Source organism: Solanum stenotomum, chromosome 8 (genome assembly GCF_019186545.1).
Source record: "Solanum stenotomum isolate F172 chromosome 8, ASM1918654v1, whole genome shotgun sequence".
Lineage (NCBI taxonomy): Eukaryota > Viridiplantae > Streptophyta > Magnoliopsida > Solanales > Solanaceae > Solanum > Solanum stenotomum.
The window spans coordinates 18,537,230-18,556,162 of record NC_064289.1 but is presented as its reverse complement, the minus strand read 5'-3'; the positions used below and the strand labels follow the sequence as shown (position 1 = coordinate 18,556,162).

At 33.3% G+C, this 18,933-nt stretch overlaps 2 protein-coding genes across 2 annotated transcripts; both read left to right on the top strand.

Moving 5' to 3' along the window:
* LOC125874074 (2-oxoisovalerate dehydrogenase subunit alpha 1, mitochondrial-like) lies at positions 1 to 2,395 on the top strand. Its single transcript, XM_049554883.1, has 8 exons — positions 1 to 111; positions 347 to 529; positions 845 to 1,002; positions 1,111 to 1,210; positions 1,418 to 1,529; positions 1,607 to 1,746; positions 1,934 to 2,119; positions 2,213 to 2,395. Exons 1-8 carry the CDS (start codon positions 16 to 18, stop codon positions 2,378 to 2,380), a joined length of 1,143 nt encoding a protein of 380 aa, XP_049410840.1. The 5' UTR covers positions 1 to 15; the 3' UTR covers positions 2,381 to 2,395.
* Positions 2,396 to 6,224: 3,829 nt separating this feature from the next.
* Positions 6,225 to 11,446, top strand: LOC125875132 (2-oxoisovalerate dehydrogenase subunit alpha 1, mitochondrial-like). The gene is made up of 9 exons (XM_049556217.1): positions 6,225 to 6,443; positions 9,431 to 9,568; positions 9,711 to 9,893; positions 9,976 to 10,133; positions 10,221 to 10,320; positions 10,415 to 10,526; positions 10,669 to 10,808; positions 10,883 to 11,068; positions 11,255 to 11,446. Exons 1-9 carry the CDS (start codon positions 6,258 to 6,260, stop codon positions 11,429 to 11,431), a joined length of 1,380 nt encoding a protein of 459 aa, XP_049412174.1. The 5' UTR covers positions 6,225 to 6,257; the 3' UTR covers positions 11,432 to 11,446.
* Positions 11,447 to 18,933: the final 7,487 nt, after the last annotated feature.

Below are 18,933 nucleotides of genomic sequence, written 5' to 3'. Positions count from 1 at the left end.
CCAATTACAACTCAGATGAAGTTTATCTCAGAGTCATTTGAAAAGAGGCTTCCTTGCTATCGAGTCCTTGATGATGATGGCTATATAATTCCGGGTAGTATATTTGAGCAGGTATACGACTCAACATATTTAATTTTTCATAAATTCAAATTTGTGTTTTTCTCTTTTTAAGTAGAAAATTTGTTATATTTGAACTATTTTTAGAACTTTCTTACTATCAAATATGGACTAACAGTATAAAAACAATGTAACACGTGTTCAAGTAGATGGTGAAACGATTAATAATCCGTAAAATTGTAAATATTCACAATCATATGTATTAACATTGTACATCAAATTATGTTAGGTGAAGAAAGGACTAGCAGTAAATATGTATTCAACTATGGTAGCACTTCAAATAATGGACACAATTTTTTATGAAGCACAAAGGCAGGGGAGGTTATCTTTCTACTTAACAAGTACTGGAGAAGAAGCTATTAACATAGCTTCTGCTGCTGCTCTCACTCCAGATGACATTGTGTTGCCTCAGGTACTTAGTTTTTTCTTCCTAATTCTCGTCGATGTGAGTTCTTGTGAAAGATCAGCCTTACTTTATATTCAGAACAAGAACATTTGCCTTGAGCAGCTCTTAGTTCCGTTTGCTGGTCCCATGACTTATTTCATCTCGATGTTTAATTTTAAAAGATAATTATATTCATATACTCATTTTCATAAAGTGGCCAAATTAGTATGGTGCTGATTTTGACTCTTTTGTCAAACAGTTTAGTCCTTTCAATCAAGAATATCATTCAATGGCGCGGAACATATATAAAAAGATTGAAGTTTCTTGTTATATGTATTGCAGTATAGGGAGCCAGGAGTTCTTTTATGGCGCGGTTTCACTCTTGAAGAATTTGCAGACCAATTATTCGGAAATAAAGATGATTATGGAAAAGGCAGGCAAATGCCTATACATTATGGTTCTAATAAGCTCAATTACTTCACTGTTTCCTCTCCTCTCACGTATGATTTTTTTCAAATCCTTTTCCCTAATTTTCCTAGTATCACATTTAGAATTACGCGCGATTCACAGCTGCAAATTTCCTTTTTTTTTTTTTTTTTGGGTTTCAGCACACAGCTTCCACAGGCTGCTGGTGTGGCATACTCTCTGAAAATGGATAAAAAGGAAGCTTGTGTTGTGGTTTATTTTGGTGATGGTAGCACCAGTGAGGTGATAAAATCACGCATATTTGATTTCTCAGATCGTCACTTAACTAATATGTACTATAGTATTATCTTAGAATATCACTTTCTTTTTAAAGAAAAATGACTTTATGAGATAATATAACTATTAGTTGAGTGATCATATGAGAAATCTAACGCTATTATTGACATGATTTTCTTCCTTAGATGGAATTAAACTTCTTTCACTTTGCAGGGTGATTTCCATGCTGGTTTGAATTTTGCAGCAGTAATGGAATCCCCTATCATTTTTCTTTGCCGCAACAATGGATGGGCCATTAGCACTCCTGTAACAGAACAATTTCGAAGTAAAAAACCAATTTTAGAGTTTGTACTTTACAACAACACAAAATATTGAAATATCTCGTATTCATTTCAATTACAGGTGATGGAATTGTTATTAAGGGGCAAGCATATGGGATCAGAAGCATTCGTGTAGATGGCAATGATGCTCTAGCAGTTTACAGTGCTATTCGCGCTGCACGTCAAATGGCAATAAAGGAGCAAAGACCAATATTAGTTGAGGTGAAATTTAACTCCTCTGTTACTACCTCTTGTTCATATTACCTGTCGTCTTAAAAGGTTTTTACAAACCCTCTAAGACGACATTTACTTAATAGACGTATTTGTCTAAACTACCTATTATTCGAGCAATAAGGGTGAAAATGAAAAAAAAGGTTTTAACTTAGTATTACTTCACAACTCTCTACAGGCCATGACATATAGAGTAAGCCACCATTCAACGTCTGATGATTCAACAAAGTATCGTTGTGTAAAGGAAATAGAGCAATGGGGAACAGAGAAAAATCCGGTAACCAGATTTAGAAAATGGATTCAAACAAATGACTGGTGGGATGATCAAAATGAAACTAAACTCCGCGGAAACATCAGAAAACAGGTTCAAGATTCAACCACCATCGCGTTATTTCGTACTAAAATCTGCCAAAATAATTTAATATGATTGCTTTTGTCTTGTTTTTTGATATCTTAGGTAGTGGAAGCAATTCAAGCTGCAGAAAAAGTGGAGAAACCTCCATTGACAGAGTTATTTGGTGATGTTTATGACCAAATTCCATCAAATTTGCAAGAACAAGAGAGGTTTATTAGAGATACTATTAAAAGATACCCAAAAGAGTATCCTTCTGATGTGCCTGTATAGGCTATTTGCCCCTGATTTTCGTTAGACATGAAAATTTTGTGTGACTCTGTGCTCTACCATATTGAGATGGGGTTGAGTGTATGATTATCAAGTATATGCAATATAATTTTTGTTGTATTCGACTCAATCCTTTGAATAAAATATATATACATTGGGCCGAGTTTAATTGCAATTCAATTAAGAGAACAAGATAACTATTTGAGTTTTTCCTCCTCATTCTTCTTCATTTCCATACTTCACAAGTACTAACTAGTTCAAGGATTCATTTGCTAGCCTCGCGAATAATCATTACATTCCCCAACAAGATCACACCCTATATTACGAGCTTTTACACATGCTTATCTAGAATTACTCAATTAGCTTCGGACCTAGTGCATTACGCCACAAAGTAAATACTGGGTTAAAAAATCGAATCTTGATAACACCAAACTTGATAGATATTTCTATGTAAAGGGACATAAACTTAATTGATGTTTACACAGCTAGTAAACTATTTTGCTAAAGACGATATAACCAAAGAAGTAGGGTTGGGTTAATAGTATAACTAACTTCCTTACACCTACGATAGGAGGACTCCTCTTGTTTATTGTCACACACTGCTTTAAAGAGGTTTGAAGGGTTTTCAAATTGATGTGACAATTTTGAAAATAAATTATTAATTTATTTATTTATAGTCGCAGTATTAAATTTTGATGTTTCAAGTCACCATTTTTTGAATCTCTAATCAAAAGGAAAATTTAACTTCTAAAGTTAATAAGAAATTCTTTAAATTAAGGGCAAGGTGTTAGGTACTTTCAAAATCGTGTAATTCTAGCACGATCCCTTTATTGACTAATATCAAAATTCGCAACACGACTCCCCCCACCCAACTCACACAATAATTTGATTAAAGGGCTAGAAGCGTAGCCACACACGTAGCCATTTCAAATTAATATTTGTTTGTGCTAGCGAGGGAACATAACCGAACACATGTTATTAGAGAGTTAAGGAGCATACGTAAATTTCTTTAGTGTATGATAAATAAGTAAAAATATATTTTTAAGAAGCTTGTTTTCTCATATAAATGTTTTCAAAAATTTTTGACTAATCAAATATGAGAAAATCGGAAAAATATTTCCTCCATACAAAACATACTCTAAAAATTTCTGCCTACAGTTCATCTTAAACTCCATTCTCATGCATGGACAATTTTCATGGTTGAAACATCTTCTAATTTTCAGAAGAGGTTGGTTCTCACTGATTTTAAAGTTTTTTTTTTTTTTTTTGATTTATAGGTATTTATTAGGAGAAGAATGAAATGTGTGCATTTATTTGACCTTGCATGGGGTAAATATTTGAAAAAGAAAAGATAGAGGAATCAAAAGTTAGTCCTTGCAAATTAGGCTAATGTCAGATTGCAAGTGATAATGACATTTTTCCTGTGCTAATATATTTTTGTCTCTCATAAAAATAAATTTGTATTTTGTGTCATTTAATATTTTATCCATAATGGTTAATTAAATCGAGACTCGAATAATTTATTAGTAATAATTAATAAAATGATAATCAATATTTTAATAATCGGAAAAATTGTTAAAAAATTTCCTCAACTTTGATTTATTAGTTGACTATGTCTTTACTGTTCAAATGAAGTTATTTTTATCCTCACCGTCTACAAACTTGTTACATGTATCCCTCAATTGGATGAAAAATCTCAAATCAACAAAAATGACCTGATTTTACTTAAATTATCCAATTTTAACCCAATCTGACCCACCTAATCATATAACCTATTCATCTTCATCTTCACCCAAAACCTTCATCTCCAACCAGCTCACCATTGGAACCACCATCCAAACCACCAAACAATTTCATTTTTACTCTCTTCTTCGACAACCCATAACCAAACATCCCACCATTGCTTCAATAATCAAACACCCTTCCTCTTTCAGCAATTGGGTAATTAAAGTAAAATGGGGTCATTTTTGTTGATTTGAGATTTTCCATCCAATTTAGGGGTAAAGGTAACAAGTTTGTAGATGATGAGGGTCAAAATAACTTTATTTTAACGGTAAGAACATAATCAACTAATAAATCAAAGTTGAAAGGTATTTTTAACCCTTTTCCCTTTAATAATTTAACATATCTACAAATCGACAACTGATAAATCAAATCACCCAATAATATCCGAGTGAAATGTCTGCGGGTGGTCCTAAACGTCGTCTTTGAAAAGGTAAGAGACAACCTTGTCCAGTGAACCATGTTGTACTGCATTCCTATTATTTTCTCCGTTTAAAAATAAGTCTGTGTTTTTAATTTAGACACACTCCATAAGATAACTATTTATTTTTAGAAAGTAAAATTTACTTATCCTTAATAAAATCTTGAAAAATTATTTGGGTAAAGATAAAATTGAAAAAATATCATTAATATCTACTTAATTATATGAAAAATCACTTATTTTAAAACAAAATAAAAAAATAAAAGCACATCTTATAATTTGAAAAATGAGGGAACATAAATTTTCCGTATTACACATAATAAATGTTTCCGATAAGGTTGTTGTGGGTTTGGCCAACTTAATTTCTATACTTTTCCGTCTTTATTTTGTCTATTCATTTTTATTTATCCATTAATTTTAAATAGGAAAATCCTTTTGGCCAGAATGGTAAAATAACATATTTCACACTATGTTATTTACTTTTTTGAGCATTTTTATCATTTTAACTTTAATATCTTTTAATTACAAAATAGAAAAAAAAACCAATTTATTTTAAAATAAAAAGGATATTATAGACTTTTTAAATTTCTAGTGAATTTGAGTTCGACCTCGACTTCTTCTTTTTTTTTTTTTTTGGAGTGAGGAGAGGTAAATTCCTTGTCGAACTGTCATCTATTGACCTTGATCTTTTTTTATTTGTTTTGAATAATATCAAACCTAATCTAGCCTTTGTAAATCACAATAAAGCAAATACCTAACTATGGAAAAAGTTCCTTAAAGGTGAGTTAGGTTAATGAATTCGAACATAGGATATTTGTTTTGTAGCTATAATAGCCAAGAGCAAAAAGGGAATAGAAATTTAAAAGCCAGCAAAGTGAGATTGACTTGAAATGGGAAAAATATAAATGAGCCCATGTTACGTTTAAGTGTAAGTAGTTGGTAGTGTTGTAACTTGTACTACAACTGGAGGAAAACTTAATACTACTAATTGAAAAGAAAAAAAAAAAAGATTACAACTGCCTTAATAAAAGCATATAAACACATACGGTATATTTATATGTATTGGACTACAATGTAGATATCAAACACCGTGTGAAAAGCAAAAAACAAAAAGCTAACTTTAAAGGATAATTGAGGTCCAATATATGTATTGAAGAATGACAAATTCAAATTATTTTCAATATATTTGGCTATTTTTATGCATTTTCCATAATTTTGAAAGTAAGGAGACTTGGATGAGTAATTCTAAATTAATTTATACGCTTTCTCTTGGTTTGATTGAATCCGAAATTTAAGAAAGTAAGAGAAACTTGTGAATTAAAGATTTTAAACTCAATAGGTGTATAGTATCACAAATATCTTTTAAATCTTGTGATTTTAATTATATTGTGTTAAAATTAAAGAATTACAAATTATATAAAATAATATTGCCAGCACCCCTTTTTGCTTCCTTGGTGACTCGAACTCGCAACTTTCGGGTTGGAAGTGAGGGGTTCTTACCATCCGAGCAACTCCCTCTCGTCAGTGAGTATTGTTTTATCTTACCAAGCATGAGGTTTTTCTTGTGATATCACGTTTATTCTTCCTCCTATATAATGAGTAAGTACCTACACATTACATACTTCAACTTTAGCTCATCCACTAGGACTTAAAGGCTATACTATCCAAAAAGTTTCAATGGCAACTTGGTTTTTAAGAAGTTCGAATAACCATGGTGTCATACGAAAGCTGCTGATGGCTTTTTCCGGCAAGTCTACCACCACCGTCGTACGGAGATGTTTCGGGTCAATGGAAGCTGGACAAAAACTGGATCCATACAATTGTGACGATGATTATCGTGAAAATATTGGTCACCAAAATCAGGCATGTTTGAACTCTCTCTTCTTTCTTTTTTTTTTCTTCGTTGAATCGTAATTTAATAATTACTATAGTCAATTTCTCGAATGGTCACTGAACTTATAGAAATATTCCATTCAAGTAACTTTTCAATTATGCAGATATTTTCAATAAGGTGAAAACTAATGAAAAAAATTGAACTTTTTAACGGAAGTTTGTACATATATCTTTTTAGGATGCATTTTTAGACCGAATACCTATTATACAAAATTCATTTAACCCATTTTAAATTGGTCTTTAATAAAGTAAATTGTATTCATATAATAACTAAAGCAAAAAAGTAAGTGCAATTTGTATATACGACTTGATCAATATCATGCATCGACTGTTTTATAGTTTAATTTGGTTATTTCAGTTAAAAATGCAAAAAAAGATTGTGAAGTTGTGCTCAGTTATATTGCTTCTTTTTTTTTCTTCATATTATTTATCTATCTTACTAAAAGATATATGTTCTAAATTATTTATTAATTTACTAAATCAAAATACAGTTAATTTATTTTTTCTCATTTTGCCTTTAAACTAATTCTTTTTGAAAGTATAAATATTGTAAAATTCTAAAAAAAAGTTCCTCTATATTTGATCTTGGTATTGATTAAGACACAAAAATATGGAGGATATTAAAAACTGTTAAAGAGTACATGTAAAGGAGAAAGCAAATAAATAATATAAAATGAAAAAAATATATCATATAAATTAAAACGAAGAAACAATTAATTACTTAAAAAATTTCATCTATTTCAATTTGCATATATGATACTCTTCTATCTCAAACTATGTCTGTTTGTTTTAAGGGAAAATACAAAAACATTGTTCGAACCATTAATAATTTACATACACTTTTTACTTTAAGAATGACGTAAAAATATCATACTATTTTTGTTTGAAGTGATTCGATGACATGCCAAAGATTGTGTTTCTACCTTTCGAAAGCAAGTCAGAAGGGATAAAAAAGAAAAAAAGGAACCAAACAGTACAATGAGTACATGCAAAATGAATGATATACTTAATTACTCCCTCCATTTGATTTTTATTATTTCTTTTAACTATCGAAATAATAATTAATATGAATATTTTAGTATGATACTTATATTAATTGATATATTTTAAATATGATTTGATGAATAAATAATTAATATTGAAACTTTTTTTTTTATTGATAAGTTAAAAGTGAAAATTTATATTTGAAAAAGTGGGAGAAAAAGGTGAACGGAGAAAATATATTTTTATTTTATTTCTTCCGTTCATTTTGTGTGACACATTTTTCTTCTTAATTCGTTAAAAAAGATGTCACTTTACTATAGTTAAATATAATTTATTTTTTTACATTTAATGAAATGATTTAGAGTCAAATAAATATCTGAGAATTGTTGTGAAATGGCTTCGGAGAAAGTTAGTATTAATGAGGCACCCAAACGCCTCCATAACTAGCCGCTACATTTACTCATTTACACGTCATAACAAAGAACGACCAACTTAATTAAAGCAGCCACAAAATCCCCCACCCCTTCAAAACAGTACAATCACATTAATTACTCCCACTTACCTAATTTTTACAAATTTAATTTAATTTTTTTAATAACAAATTTTATTATACACAGGAAAATATGAATTAAAATGTATTAGAAAATCTTAATTTCTTCTATTCAAATGATAAATCATTCAACGCGAAGAGATTTGCTCAGATGACAAACATTTTTTCCTTAAGAATTGAGAGTCGTAAAATAGGTTCGGCCCTTAAGCCACCCCCCCTAGCCCACAATTAAGGTAAGGAAAAATTGTATATAATAGCAAACTATTAATTCAAATTAAATGTTATAACCATAGTTTGATTTAATTGTACCCCATAGCAAACTGTTGTTATTTCACCTCTCTCCTGGTGAATCTCGCTTGCCACTCTCGTTCTCGCTAGGCAGTCTCTCTCACCTCTCTCGCTTTTATACAAACACAAATGTATAAAATGCGTTTGTGTTTGTATAAAGCGAGAGAAAATTTTATATCATATATTTTCGTTCCCCTCTCTCCCCTCTCCCAGATCTCGCTCGCCTCTCTCACTTTATACAAACACAAATGTATACATTGCGTTTGTGTTTGTATAAAGAGAGAGAAAATTGTATATACAAATACAAATGCATATATTTTCGTCCTATACGCTTATGATTATACAAATACGATCTTCCCCTACCCAGTTTTCTTTTGTCTTTCTCGCTTTATACAAACACATATTATACAATTGATCTTTTGTATATGTATATCGAAACAGATTATACAATTGCTTTCTTTTGTATATGTATAGCGAAATATACATATTTATGTTTGCTATGGAGCGCAATTATGCAAACTATAACTATAACATACAAATATGATTTTTATGTTTGCTATATGTGTAAGTTGCTCTAAAGGTAAATAGTTTTAAAAAATAATTTAAGCCCAAACTAAGGCTTATAAGTCCAACCCAAATCATCTTGTTGCTCCTTGAGGCTCGACAGAGGCTGAACCGAGGTCAGACCATGGATAAAAAAATATTTAATCTAAATTTAATTTTTTTAAAAAGATTACTAAAAGATAAGTAAAAATATAGAAGTAGTGATTATCGAATAAGAACTAATATCGTACATAATGTTTTACTCATTTAGCATTAATCCTAATTACCAAGTATATAAATTGCATTCATGAAAACAATTTCATTTAAACATTCTGATCATGGAAAAATACATTGATATAGATTGAATTATTGTGGACCTTGGGTCCATCTTTAAATTTTAAAAAATAAAATAAATATTGGTAAAATATTAACGATATAAATAAGGTTAAATTAATCAAATGACTCTTTTTATTACTAATATTTTCTTAAAACACTTGTAAAGACACTTAGGGAGATGATTTATATAAGGTTAAGGTCTTGATCTATAGAGTATAATTTAGTTGTACATGATATTTATTGAACATGAATGCAGGATTTGGATTTTCCAGGTGGAAAAATTCCATTGACATCACAAATGAAGTTTATTTCAGAAGCATCCGCTAAGAGATTACCATGTTATCGAGTTCTACATGACGATGGATCTCTAATTTCTAATACCATACATGATCAGGTACGTACGTATGTACGTACCACAATTGAATCTTTAATTTTACTACACTAAAATACTTTCATCTTTCAATTGTGGACTATATGTGTTTCAAATTCAAATTTCCCCCGATTTCATTTTATTTGACACTATTTTATTAAATTAGTTAGGGGAAGAAGTAGCTGTGAACATGTATAGTGCCATGGTTACTTTGAAGACAATGGACACTTTCCTTTATGAAGCACAAAGGCAAGGGAGGATTTCTTTCTATATGACCACTTTTGGTGAAGAAGCTATCAACATTGCTTCTGCTGCTGCTCTATCTCCACATGACTTTGTATTACCTCAAGTAAACGACGATCAACCTCATTAATTATGTATATAGTTTAATTTTATACTGTCAGTACATAAAACTTAAACTTATATTGCAGTATCGAGAAGCAGGGGTGTTACTATGGCGTGGCTTCACCGTGCAAGAATGCACAAATCAATGTTTTGGGAATAAGGATGATAAAGGAAAAGGCAGGCAAATGCCAGTACATTATGGTTCTAATAAACATAATGTTATTACCATATCTTCACCTTTGGCGTAAGATATTATATTCTGAGTAGAAATCGCGATAATAATGTGCTAGCTACTACTTATAATTACTCTGTTTATCCCCTGTACATTCAGCACTCAGATATCTCAGGCTGCTGGTGTGGCTTATTCTTTGAAAATGGATAAAAGAGGTGCTTGTGCTGTTGCTTATACAGGGGAGGGTGCAACTAGTGAGGTAATTAATAAATGATCACTTTGAAATAATTAACATTCTAATTTCACCAACTACTGTTCGAAAAAGGTAATTCTGGTGATAAGAAACAATGCAGGGAGATTTTCATGCTGGATTGAACTTTGCAGCTGTTATGGAAGCTCCTGTTATCTTCATATGTCGGAATAATGGATGGGCCATAAGCACCCCTGTACATGAACAGTTTCGAAGTAAATTCACTTCTTCTGTAGTCTTAATTTTATATGACGATATTTGACTAGACATGAATTTTATGCAAGAAAGGAAGACTTGTGACACATGATGTGATTAATCTATATTGAGTCCTCCTCCGTGCTTTGTTTGTTGTGGCAGGTGATGGCATTGTGGCAAAGGGGCTAGGTTATGGAATAAGAAGTATTCGCGTAGATGGGAATGATGTTATTGCAGTTTATAATGCTGTTCGTGCAGCTCGTAATATGGCAATTAGTGAGGAAAGACCAATACTAGTTGAGGTGAAACTTTATTGACATTTGAATGCATAGGTAACAAATTTGTACTTGTGTCCTTATTTTGGTGAAAATGTCAGGCAATGACGTATCGAGTAGGACACCATTCGACGTCTGATGATTCCACAAAGTATCGGCCAACAAATGAAATAGAATACTGGAAAACAGCCAGAAGCCCCATTGCCATATTCAGAAAATATATTCAGAGAAATGGTTGGTGGAGTGACGATCAAGAATCTGAACTCTACAGAGATGTCAAGAAACAGGTATGGATGACAAAATTAGCCCATGAAATTATGACCTGCCTAATCCAATCCGCTCATTTATTAGCTCGAATTAACCAAACCTTTGTCAAAATATATTAACAAGGTTTTATTAAGTTGTTTCAGTTTAAGTAACTTTTGAACCTGTCCATTTGACACCCCTGAGGATATTTCATTGTGATGCGGCAGGTATTAGAGGCAATTAAAACAGCAGAAGGAATGGAGAAACCTGCATTGACAGAATTGTTTAGTGATGTGTACGAACAAATGCCACCTAATCTCCATGAACAAGAGAGGTCTATTAGAGATGCAATCAACAAATATCCTAAAGACTACCCTACTAGTGATTTTCATGTATGCAAATGATGTAGTATCGTTTTCTGAGAAATTTAAGTGATGTTACTTTAGCATATAATTCTACTCGGCAACATATATAATAACTTCAAGAACGAGATGTAATAAATTGAGTAATTGCTGAAAAGAAAACATACTAAAAAGGGTAAGCAAAAAGTCTATAATGAAAAAATATCACTTATTTTGAAATGAAAGAAATATCTACATAATATCTTCCGTCTCTCAGTATGAATCTTCATCTCTCTTTCCAACTGTTGAAGTTGCAAGTACTGTTTCTTTTCCAGTTGAATCAGGAGCTTCTCTTTCTCCTTTTTTATTATTTTCGCACTATATTCTTTTCTTTTTATTGATTTTCCTATAATATTAATAACGAAATAAGTTTTTTAAAAAAAGAACATTGCTAGTATAATATTAATTAAGTTGCTTTCTAGTGTTATAGTTTTGGGGGTGACACAAATATTTCAATCTAGATTGGTGCAATTCTTTATACAAATAATTAAAACTCTGAAAATGGGATGAAATCAATTTTGTTGGAGGTAATACCAAAAGACGAGGAACAAGAAATAAAACAATCGGGGTAAGAGTTTTGTCTTCATTATTGGTTCAATGAGGATAGTTGCTCACTTATTGATGTTGTTTTTTTTGGTTTTTCACCCGGTGTCCGGAGCTCACATTGGATCGCGAAGACCTCTTGTTAACTCCCACCAGTGCACCACAACCCATGTTGATTCAACCAATTATTGATGTTGTTGCTACTTCATTACGATTATGGAGGATGAATGTGGGATCAACTTAAGCCATGATTTGGTAGTAGATATGTTGGAGAGGTTCAAGCATGCTAGAAAACCATGCTATTGATGCTTTATTTGGACATGTGTATTTGACTACTTTTTTGAATTAATGCAATATTTGATATTGCAACCATGCTAATTGACTACATGTTCAAGATTTGTACGAAAGAGAGGTAATAAATTGAGAAATTGGTACAAACAAAACATACTAAAAAAGGGGTAAGCAAAAAGTGTAGCACTCTTGAATAATTCTATTGAACTAGACAGATACTAAGATCACATCAATTAACTTGTGTTGAAACAAGAAGAAAAGAAAAGAAAGAAAGAAAAAGAATAAAAAAGAATAAAGAGATGTCTACAATCTGTTTGAGTGCAGCAGCCTCTTTAGCCTCCTTACGTATCTTCCGTCTCTTAGTTCTCTCCCGTAGTTCCTCCAAAATCTTCCTCTCTCTCTCCAACTCTTTTATCTCCTCTTTCATCACCAACATCTCTTCCATAAGCTTATTGCGCATTGCAATTAGTGGGGCTATCTTCCTTCTCTCACAACCATCTTTCTCCATAAGAATGTTCATCATTAACTCCAACTGTTCAAGTTCCAATCTTCTCTGTTCCTCTACAGTAACATCATCAACGAATACTCCTCCATCTCCATGTTCTGCCATTATTCTCTATAACAATATTCCTTCCCTCCATATCTATTTATACTAAAATCAACAAACAAACCTAATCCTTAACCTACACTAACTCTTCAATTACTTCATTTTTCTTTTCCATATATTTTACAAGTCTAGTAAAACAAAACTACTCAATTTTAAATTTTCTTTAAGCTACTACTTATTTTTTTGTATGGTGTTTTACCTTTTTTTGTGTAAGAATTTAATTTCAATAAGGACATCTTCTTCATTTAATTTTTATTATGTTTATTATAGTAAATATTTAATATTATTAAAATAATACAGTAGTATAATAACTAGGGAATTTGGCCACGCTTCACACAGTTATGAAAATTTATGATTTTAAAAAATTAATCATGATACAAGAAATAAAAGAACCAACTATAGAAATAAGAAAATGATAAAATCGCAATACAAATATTTTTTATGTTAATACATATGATTTGAATAAACATATTTAAGGACTTGATTTTTTTCCTTCTTGTTTTTATTAAATGATAAACTTATTGTTTAATTGTATTTCTTTTACCAATATTTACATCTACCACTTGAACCACCATAAATCTGTTTTCCCCATTGATGTTAACGAATCATAATCATATATATATATATATATATAACCTCAAAGTTGGATTATCATTTTACCCTTATCTTACCCCTACAATAAATTAAATATTAATATCCATTTAATTAATTAAAAATTAAGTAATAGTTATATTTAAATTCATGCATCAAAGAAGATCTTAATGCAATCATATATTCATGTACTAAATGTGGGTAATGAAGAGTCAAACAAGATTTAATACAATCACATATTCATGTACTAAATATGAGTAATGAAGAGTGTAATTTGTAAGATAAGTGGGGGTAATGAAGAGTCTATGTCCAAAGACGCTCACACAACATTATTTATATTCCTTTCTTTCATCCAAATTTGTGATCATCTTGTTATTCTTGCATTCTACATTAGGTTAGTCTACATCATTTGTAAAATTTTCATTACCAAATTGTAATTGTAAGAATTCTTACTGATTCATTTATTTGTATTCTTTAAAATTTCATGCATATTCATCTTCTTTTTGTTGAGAAATATGTAAATAATCATAGTTACAAGATGAATATTCTGCAATATGAAGTTGTAATTGAATTTTTATTTTTCATATCTCCATCTTTTGGAGTTTTTAAATATAACTTCGTAATTAATTACTATATTTTTGTATTCTTCATTTCTTCTATCTTTAGGATATAAATATAATAAAGTTAATCCTAATTTATATTTATAATTAATTGTTTTGAGAGTAAGCATGTCAAATCCCGTAGAATATTTTCACAACGAGACATGTAAAAGAGCATGTCTTTGATAAACATTTGTAGTTATGTCTTCTTCGTTGTTTGATAATCATTTATCTTTTTAAAACAATATGTTTGTACTTTTTCTGTCACGCCCCGAGCCTACACCCTGGGCGGGACCGGCACTCGGAGACCATTACTGGCCCAAAGCGAACCCTTGGCCTGACTTTCTTAACTCAGCGGAAACTTAACTCAAAAGCATAACTTAATGCCATGGAAGGTTATAAACAACCAACCTATAAAAACTGGCCAAAAAGGCAACTCGAATCTCAAAATAGAATATTTATACATATACACAAAAGAGAGACTCAACTAACTGACTGACTGTCTATGAAGCCTCTACAATACTAAGATGGATGTTGGGACAGACCCCATAACATCCTACTAGAACAAAACTAAGAACACAAAATAACCGAGTCCTCCGGAAAGCAAAGAGGCTTACCACTGACTCTGGAGTGCTTAGCTGGATCAACGACGTGCAAGATGCTGATCTGGGGTACCTGTATCTGCATCATAATAAGATGCAGGCCAACTAGCATCAGTACATGAAATGTACGAGTATGCGAGCTGGAAAACTAAGCAACATAGGCTAGAAGGAGATCTGGAAGAAACTGAATAGCTTACATGGCTCAACTCAACTCAACCTGACTAACTTCTTTCAATATAAGGCAATTTAAAGCAAGTGCGATATAAAGAAAGATTGTTTAAAACATGCTATAAACTCTGTGTGTATACAAAGATACAATAAGCCTGAAATGTATATAGAAATACAATGAACTGATGTATATAAAAATACAATAGCTTCTGTGTATGAAAATACAATAATTGCTGTGGGAGTTTCTCTAACCGACAACCATCACATGAGAGCTATAGTGATGATACAACAATCGACCTCACGCTGCCAGAGCATCTTATACCCGGCCAAAGGTGTAAGACCTGAACTGCCTAATGAATCCACTAGTCTAATCTGAAAAGGATTCATCTAAAAAGTATGTTCCTTTTCTACCCATGGTGGCTAACATGGTTCTATGGGGGCTGTGGGTTCTTTGAACGCTCCCCCAATTCGGTGCTCGATACTACTCCCAAAAATGTACTGGCTCTTATGTTTTTAAAACATATGCTTTCCTACTGATATGAGATAATTATTCAAAAACTAGCCCGAAGGCTCTTTTGGAAATCTCAGTTTCCAACCTTGTTCAAATGTAAAAACATTTCTTTAAAACTTCCTTGGGAATACATAGTTCCCTAATAACTCTGAGAAATGAACTCAACTTGGAACTCTTAACTCTTTACTCTTTACTTGACTTGCAACTTGAGCCTTAGAATGAAGTGAAAACGTTCAATAAAGACTCTTGAACAACTTTGAAAACTCACTTGAACTAACTTCTTAACTTTGCTTGACTTGACTCTAACTTCTCTTTAACTTGATACTAACTCGCCTTGAATTGGATTATGGATTCAAGACATATAATCGCATGTTTATAGATGAGTTCGGGAGGTTTAAAAACACTTTGGGGTGTTGGAAACAACTAGGGAACATAGGTATAACACCTAGGAACATGTATGAGAAAGCATGGAAAGAATGGGGGAACATGGCGTCCTTAGAGCTCTGCAAGGCGCGGAGCGCCAGCCCTTGAAGGTCAGAAGTTACCTGCTGGCGTTCTGAGTGGCGCGCCGCCCCAAGGGCTGGACTTCAGAGTCCCCTTTGGGCGCGCTGGCAGGCGCGACGCGCCAGCCCCTTCCCTAGAAAACCCGACTTTTCTCCCTCTTTTCTTCAACTCTAATCCACCCTAACTTCAAAGGTTCCAATCCCAACCATTAGGGATCACAAAATCCCTCAATATACAATAGATTTCAACTCAAGAACACAACCAAATCATGTCCCACAACCAACAAGAACTTCAACAACACAATCAACAACATCAACAACAACTAACAACTTCAACAACATATCCAATCCTTTCTCAAATCATAAAATGAGCTTGGTGTGTGGGGGAAAGGATCAACCCACACAAAGAACTCACATACCTTGATAGGGATCACTCCCGACGATTTCCACGACGGAAACCTGTTGATCTCCTCTTCTTTCTTCTTCTTCTCTTTCTTCTCTTCTTCTTCTCTTCTTCACTCTCAAGAACCCTAACTTTATCTCTTTAAAATGGGATAAAAATGATCCAAAATCAGCCTAACACACAATATAATCCCAAAAGAAATGGCTAGGGAAAAGACCAAAATGCCCTTAAATTTTCGGACGGATTCCTTGCCAACTGCCCAACTTTCAATGGCCATAACTCACTCATACGAATTCGGAAACGAGCAAACTCGATGGCGTTGGAAAGTTGGCCAAAAACTCACTGATTTCCATAGCCAAATTTCCAAATTTTTAAATTTTTCCAAAAATGACTATTTCCAAATTTCAAGCTTTTCCATAGTTATTTCAAATTGCCAGATGTTACAATATCTCCCCCTTGGGAACATTCGTCCTCGAATGAGGTTACTGTTACAAAGCTAAGGGTGTAACATCAACTCAACACCCAACAAACTACCATGCAAACGCAACAACAACAACAACAACATGATCAAGATGATTAAAAGAGTACTAAGAGGGAAATTAATACCTTAATTCGCATTTCTTCCGGATTCAAAGAGGTGTGGGTACCTCTTCTTCATTTCCTCTTCGGCTTCCCAAGTTGCTTCCTCAACAAATTGGTTCCTCCATAGAACCTTGACTGAGGCTACATCTTTCGTTCTCAACCTACGAACTTGACGATCTAGAATCTGAACAGGAACCTCCTCATAAGATAAGTTATCCTTGATCTTAATACTTCCAGTCGGTAGGATCAATGAAGGATCGCCTATGCACTTCTTCAACATGGAGATGTGAAATACTGGATGAACCGCTTCTAGATCCTGTGGTAACTCCAACTCATAAGCAACATCACCAATTCTTTTGGCTATGCGGTAAGGTCCAATATATCGGGGACTAAGTTTCCCCTTTTTACCAAACCTCATAACCCATTTCATGGGCGAAACCTTCAAATAAACCCAATCATCTACTTCAAACTCTAACACCCTCCTCCTAACATCAGTGTAGGATTTCTGGCGACTCTGTGCTGTTTTCAACCTCTCTTGAATCACTTTCACCTTCTCTATAGCTTAGTGAACTAAATCTGGTCCTATCAACCCTGCTTCACTAACTTCAAACCATCCAATAGGATATCTACATCTTCTCCCATAAAGAGCTTCGTAAGGAGCCATTTGGATGCTAGAGTGATAACTGTTATTGTAGGCAAACTCAATGAGAGGTAGGTGATCATCCCAATTGCCTTTGAAATCGATCACACAAGCTCTTAACATATCTTCCAAAGTCTGAATAGTACGCTCTGCTTGCCCATCAGTCTGATGATGAAAAGCAGTACTCAAGTTCACCTTCGAACCCAAGCCTTTCTGAAAAGATTTCTAGAACTGTGCAGTGAACGGTGCACCTCTATCTGAAATAATGGAGATTGGGACTCCATTAAGTCTCACCACTTCTTGAATATATAACTTGGCATAAGCTTCTGCTGAATTGGTAGTCTTTACCGGTAGAAAATGGGCTGACTTTGTCATTCTGTCGACAATCACCCAAATAGAATCATGTTGTCTGTGAGACCTTGGCAACCCCGTGATTAAATCCATATTGATCATCTCCCACTTCCATTCCGAAAGTTCTATCCTCTGAGCTAAACCACCGGGTCTTTGGTGTTCAACTTTCACTTGTTGGCAATTTGGACACTTAGCAACAAACTCTGCAATGCCCTTCTTCATGCCATTCCACCAATAAACTTCACGTAAATCACGATACATCTTGGTGGAACCTGGATGAATGGAGTATCTGGAGCTATGAGCTTCCTCCATAATCTTTTCTTGGAGTCCATCTACCATAGGTACACACAATCTGCCTTGAAATCTCAAAACACCATCTCCCCCTTGTTCAAAAGCTAATACTCTTTACTTTTGAACATTTGCCTTCAACTCAAGCAAAATGGGATCTTGATCTTGTTTCTCTTTCACTTCTGACACTAGTGATGACTCGGCCTTGCTCGTCACTTCCACTCCTCCTTCTGCGGAATCTGTAAGTCTGACTCCCAGGCATTCCAGTCTGTGCACATCTTTTGCTAACTCTCTCCTTCCTTCTTCAATATGGGCGGTACTACCCATAGACAATCTGCTCAAAGAATCAACAACAACATTAGCCTTACTTGGGTGGTAAAGAATACTCAGGTCATAGTCCTTTAGTAACTCTAACCNAATATGGGCGGTACTACCCATAGACAATCTGCTCAAAGAATCAACAACAACATTAGCCTTACTTGGGTGGTAAAGAATACTCAGGTCATAGTCCTTTAGTAACTGTAACCACCTCCTCTGTCTGAGATTAAGCTCTTTCTGAGTAAGCACATATTGAAGGCTCTTGTGATCAGTGAATATGTCAACATGCACACCATACAAGTAATGACGTCATATCTTCAAAGCAAATACTACAGCAGCCAACTCTAAGTCATGGGTTGGGTAATTCTTTTCATGAGCTTTCAACTATCTGGAGGCATAAGCTATAACCTTGTCATTCTGCATTAGGACACAACCCAAACCAATTCTAGATGCATCACAATACACCACAAGACCTTGAGTACCTTCTGGTAGCGTCAAAACTGGAGCT

Bases quoted from the DNA above. Each gene is read 5' to 3' on its own strand.
- LOC125874074 (XM_049554883.1), top strand. From the start codon at position 16: ATGAAGTTTATCTCAGAGTCATTTGAAAAGAGGCTTCCTTGCTATCGA. The intron at 530-844 runs GTACTTAGTTTT...TATGTATTGCAG, and splicing joins ATGACATTGTGTTGCCTCAG to TATAGGGAGCCAGGAGTTCT. The intron at 1,211-1,417 runs GTGATAAAATCA...TTCACTTTGCAG, and splicing joins GTGATGGTAGCACCAGTGAG to GGTGATTTCCATGCTGGTTT.
- LOC125875132 (XM_049556217.1), top strand. From the start codon at position 6,258: ATGGCAACTTGGTTTTTAAGAAGTTCGAATAACCATGGTGTCATACGA. The intron at 6,444-9,430 runs GCATGTTTGAAC...ACATGAATGCAG, and splicing joins ATATTGGTCACCAAAATCAG to GATTTGGATTTTCCAGGTGG. The intron at 10,809-10,882 runs GTGAAACTTTAT...TGAAAATGTCAG, and splicing joins AAAGACCAATACTAGTTGAG to GCAATGACGTATCGAGTAGG.